This window comes from Sinohyriopsis cumingii, chromosome 1, assembly GCF_028554795.1.
Source record: "Sinohyriopsis cumingii isolate HCF-2022 chromosome 1, ASM2855479v2, whole genome shotgun sequence".
NCBI lineage: Eukaryota > Metazoa > Mollusca > Bivalvia > Unionida > Unionidae > Sinohyriopsis > Sinohyriopsis cumingii.
In genome coordinates, this window is record NC_142961.1 from 99,687,499 (window position 1) to 99,693,909 (window position 6,411).

General features: G+C 36.0%; 1 protein-coding gene across 1 annotated transcript in view; it reads right to left on the minus strand.

Annotated features, from left to right (window-relative positions):
• LOC149807436 (uncharacterized) overlaps positions 1-6,411 on the minus strand; it is a 203,936-nt gene that overhangs the window by 125,665 nt on the left and 71,860 nt on the right. Inside the window, exon 9 of the mRNA XM_089955710.1 lies at positions 5,266-5,429. Within this exon, the coding sequence (XP_089811836.1) occupies positions 5,266-5,429 (164 nt within the window). The remainder of the gene's footprint in view (positions 1-5,265; positions 5,430-6,411) is intronic.

The window sequence follows — 6,411 nt, forward strand, 5'->3', positions numbered from 1 at the left end:
TGTTGATCAAATAGTTTAATCTGTATGTAGAACAGGTACGATTTTATTCCACTAGACTTTAGCATTGATACTGTCTTAGACCAGACTATATTATATTTGACCTTAGCATGGATATTGCCACAGACCAGATTATATTATATTTGACCTTAACATGGATACTGCCACAGAAGAGATTCTAGTCTGTCCTTAGCATGGATAATGTCACATACAAGATTTTATTATATTTTACTTTACCATGAATATTACCACATACAAGATTTTATTCCATTTGACCTTAGCATGGATATTGCCTCAGACCAGACTATATTCTATTTGACCTTCTCATGGATATTGCCACAGACCAGATTAAATTCTATTTGACCTTAGCATGGATACTGCCACAGAAGAGATTCTAGTCTGTCCTTAGCATGGATAATGTCACATACAAGATTTTATTATATTTTACTTTACCATGAATATTACCACAGACAAGATTTTATTCCATTTGACCTTAGCATGGATATTGCCTCAGACCAGACTATATTCTATTTGACCTTCTCATGGATATTGCCACAGACCAGATTAAATTCTATTTGACCTTAGCATGGATACTGCCACAGAAGAGATTCTAGTCTGTCCTTAGCATGGATAATGTCACATACAAGATTTTATTATATTTGATCTTAACATGACCAGATTATATTGTATTTTACCTTAACATGAATATCATCAAAGACAAGACTCTATTTGACTTTAACATGGATATTGCCACAGACAAGATTCTATTGTATATGACCTTAGAATCGATAATGCCACAGACAAGACTGACCTTAACATAAATCTTGCCACAGACCAGATTATATTCTATTTGACCTTAGCATGGATAATGACATAGACAAGATTATATTCTACTTGACTTAGCATGGATAATGACACGTATACAGGAATGTAATTCTGAGTATGGAATAATTAAAGCTGGCATTAGTGGATATTTGAACACCTTATGTTACAGTCTAGGTATGATGACAAACTAGACTTGTACTTTTTCCCTGGCAACACTTTTTACCTGTCATTCAGGTATTTGTATATGGTAAAGAACTCACACCTTGACAAGATGTATACTCAGGTACAGAACTCACACAAAGTCAGTATGTGTACTCAGGTCAAGAACTCACACCCAGTCAAGATGTATACTCCAGTCAAGACCTCACACCTAGACAAGATGTATACTCAAGTAAAGAACTCAAACCAAGTCAAGATGTCTACCCAGGTCAAGAACTCAAACCTAGTCAATATGTGTACTCAGTTGAGGAACTCATCACCTGATCAAAATGTGTACTTGAGTCAAAAACTCACACCTAGCCAAGATGTGTACTTGAGTAAAAAACTAACACTCTGTCAAGATGTGTACTCAAGTCAAAAACTCATCACCTAGTCAATATGCCTGCTCAGGTCAAGGACTCGCACCTAGTCTTATATGCTTGACCTGCCTGTTTATATTATTACCAACCATTTAGTCTTACATGGTTGATCTGTCATTTTCTACAATTACCAACCATTTAGTCTTACAGCTTGACCTGTCATTTTATACTATTACCAACCATTTTGTTTTACATGCTTGGCCTGTCATTTTATATTATTACCAACCATTTAGTCTTACATGCTTGGCCTGTCATTTTCCACAATTACCAACCATTTAGTCTTACATGCTTGGTCTGTCATTTTCCACAATTACCAACCATTTAGTCTTACATGCTTGGCCTGTTATTTTCTACATTTTTCAACCAATTAGTCTTACATGCTTGACCTGTCATTTTATAATATTACCAACCATTTAGTCTTACATGCTTGGCCTGTCATTTTCTACAATTACCAACCATTTAGTCTTACATGCTTGACCTGTTACTTTCTACATTTTTCAACCAATTAGTCTTACATGCTTGACCTGTCATTTTTTACTATTACCAACCATTTAGTCTTGCAGCTTGGCCTGGCATATTATATTATTACCAACCATATAATCATACATGCTTGATCTATCATTTTATACTATTAACAAACATTTAGTATGATATGCCTGACCTGTCATTTTATACTATTATATCAACCATCTAGTCTTACACACCTGACATGTCATTTTATAATATTACCAACCATTTAGTCTTACATGCTTGAGATGTCATTTTATAATGTTACCAACCATTTAGTCTTACATGCTTGATCTGTCATTTCTAATATGACCAACCATTTAGTCTGACCTGGTTGACCGGTTATTTTCTACATTTTTCAACCAATTAGTCTTACATGCTTGACTCTCATTTCGTGCTATTACCAACCATTTAGTCTGGTATGCTTGACCTGTCATTTTATACTATTACCAACCATTTTGTCTTACATGCTTGGCCTGTCGTTTTATACTATCACCAGCCATTTCATTTTAGATGATTGTCCTGTCATTTTATACTATTACCAGCCATTTAGTCTTACATGCTTGACCTGTCATTTTATACTATTACCAGCCATTTTGTCTTACATGCTTGGCCTGTCATTTTATAATATTACCAACCATTTTGTCTTACATGCTTGGCCTGAGGTTTTATACTATTACCAATCATTTAGTCTTATATGTCTGACCTGTCATTGTATAGTATTAGGAATCATTTAGTCTTGCATGCTTGACCTCTCATTTTATACTATTACCAACCATTTAGTCTTACATGCTTGACCTGTCATTTTATACTATTTCCAACCGTTTTACATGCCTGACCTGTCAATTTACCAACCATTCAGTCTTACATGGTTTACCTGTTATTTTATTCTATTACCAACTATTTAGTCTGACATGGTTGACCTGTCATTTAATGTTATTACATACCTTTATGGCATTTAATACAGATATTCAGTATTTAGCTCTATATTTCACACGCAAATTGGAACAGTATTCACTACATGACCATATTCTTGGATAGACTAAATCAAATTTGTACAAAGCTCAATACATGCTTGGTTGCAATCATGACATAATTAATCTATAAATATGCAGAAAACATAAATAAGGCATATGTAACCATACAAAAATCACATTCGTTTCTTTTGTAAGACAGGGAGAGAAACCATCTGATACAGTGTATAACTGCCTAGTTTTATCCCTGTGGTACATCTAACCTGTTATTTCTACTCATATGGATCCAACCATATCATTTTTGTATTTATCAGTTGAAATGCCTTTGTCTTTGGATTAGGGTGGTGTATTTATATTATGCTGAAATGGCTTTATCTTTCAATAAGACTTGTATGCTGAAACAGCTTCATCTTTGCATTAGACTTGGGTATTTATCTGTTGAAACATCATTATCTTTGAATTAGATTTGTATTTTTATCTATTGAAATAACTTAATCTTTGAATTACAATCGCTGAATTAGACTCGTGAATTTGTTTGCTGAAATGACATTTATCTTTCAATTAGACTTTACCTACTAACTACAGAGCTAAATACACCTTATATTCCATACATACTCACTACAGAGCAAAAGACTCTGTAGACACCTTATATCCCATACATACTCACTACAGAGCTAAAGACACCTTATATTCCTAACATACTCACTAAAGAGCTAAATAACACAATATATCCCATACATTCTCACTACAGAGCTAAAGAACACCTTATATCCCAAACATACTCACTACAGAGGTAAAGAACACAATATACCCTATACATACTACAGAGCTAAACAACACAATATATCCCATACATACTCACTACAGAGCTATAGACACATTATATCCCAAGCACACTCACTAAACAGCTAAAGAACACATTATATCCCAAACATACTATAACCCAAACATATCCACTAAAGAGCTAAAGAACACATTATATCCCAGACATACTCACTAAACAGCTGAAGAACACACATATTCACTGATGTATACTCTATCCCAAATATACTCATTAAGGCACACACAATTACAGGCATTATACTCACTTCACTAATGTACACACTATCCCAAATATACAAATGTACACATTATCAAATCATAATCACTAATGCACACACTATTCCAGACATAGACATGAATATTGTGAATTGCACATTATACATCCTGCACTCGATAGGTTTCTTCCTCAACCTAAGTGCAAGCCATCCTCAAAGTTTGATAACTAGATGGTGGACAGGTCAAGTCGTGTGTAAACCAGACTGGTGATATCTGAATTGCAGGTCAAGTTGTATGGAAAGCAGACTGGTAATATCTGGATGGCAGGTCAAGTTGTGTGGAAACCAGACTGGTAATATCTGGATGGCAGCTCAAGTTGTATGCAAACCAGACTGGCAATGTCCAGATTGGAGCTCGAGTTGTGTGGGAACCAAACTAGTAAGATCTGGATGGCAGGACATGATAACAATGCACTCTGACTTAAGACAAATATTTCCAATCTAAAACCAGTACTGTTACCATTTGTTTCTTTCCTGCTGTCCTCAGTCTTTAGTGTGTGTGTGTGTGTGTGTGTGTGCACGCGCTAACATGCCTCTGAAGATGAGTGACAGTTGCTGATATTTTCTGTATTTTTTACACAAGGATCCTTCAACACTGGATCATGCATTTTAGGGGGTTGAGTTGTAGCAACCACAAAGCACATAAACGTCTTCCATAATCCATGATATTTGCAATTTCAGACACAATTCTAACCTGATTTAAAAACAAGTCTCATGTGGACCATAACACTGTCAGACATAGTGATAGACAACTTGCTAAGACTTCCACCGATGATCTCATGTGGACCATAAAGCTGTCAGACATAGTGATAAACATCTTGCTACAACTTATACTGACAGTCCCATGTGGCCATAAAACTGTCAGACATAGGGATAGACAACTTGCTATAACTAACACTGACAGTTTCATGTGGGCCATAAGACTGTCAGACATGGTGATAGACAATTTGCTATTACTAACACTGGCAGTCTCCTGTGGGTCATAATACTGTCAGACATGGTGATAGACAACTTGCTAAGACTCCCACTGATGGTCTCATATGGACCATAACAAATGTAAGACATAGTGATAGACAGTGTGGCATTTGCACTGATAATCTCATGTGGACAATAAAGCTGTCAGACAAAATTATAGACGACTGGTCAAGACTTCCACGGATAAAGATTCATCAACATACTTAGGATCTGAATAAGAAATAGTACATTAAGACCAAGTATACTTTAATTAAAATTAACAAAGACAATTAACTCTTACATACCATTACTTAAAAATTAACAATTACCAACCTATCAGTTCTTGGGTAAGTTTTCCTTTATCTTTCAATTCGAACCACTTGTTCCTGATGGCAGGATATTTGTCAAGAATGAACATTTCAGCAGTGATGAGGGACTTCAAGGCATCAATGAACCATTGGGGGTCCAATATAATCTTCTCCTTCAATCCTTCAACACTGAAAGTTATAGTGACATGTATTAAGACACATAAACTTCACGTGTATCTACCTTTGCTCTGTAATTATTATAACCTGGACAACAGCATGACTAGCTGGTATACCTGTGGTCTGAAGAAATGGGTAAAATGGGTTGGCAGTTATTTACATTGGAAAATTAATCAGACTGCTCTGATGGCATGGACAATCAAACAGACTGCAATGTAGACAAGGATAATTAAGCAATCTGCACTGTAGACATGGAGAATTAAGTAGACTACCCTGTAGACATTGAAAAGCATGCAGACTGTGTTGTAGAAATGGACAATTGAGCAGAGTGCATCTAGACATGGAGATTTAAGGAGACTGCACTGTAGACATTGACCATTAAGCAGACTGCACTGTAGACATTGAAAATCAAGCAGACTGTGCTGTAGAAATGGACAATTAAGCACACTGCACTGTATACATAGAACATTAAGAAGACTCCACCGTAGAAATGGACAATTAACACTGCACTGTAGACATGGCCAATTAACACTGCACTGTAGACATGGCCAATTAACACTGCACTGTAGACATGGAAAAATAAGCAGACTGCCCTGTAGACAAGAATAATTAAGACTGCACTGTAGCCATGGACAATAAAGCAGACTGCCCTGTAGACATAGACAATTAAGAAGACGGCACTGTAGACAGACAATTAAGAAGACGGCACTGTAGAAATGGACAATTAAGCAGACTGCACTGTAAACATGTACAGTTAAAAAGACTGCACTGTAGACATAGACAATTAAGAAGACTGCACTGCAGACATAGACAATTAAGAAGACTGCACTGTAGACAGACAATTAAGAAGACGGCACTGTAGACATGGACAATTAAGAAGACTGCACTGTAGACAGACAATTAAGAAGACTGCACTGTAGATTGACAATTAAGAAGACGGCACTGTAGACATAGACAATTAAGAAGACTGCACTGCAGACATAGACAATTAAGA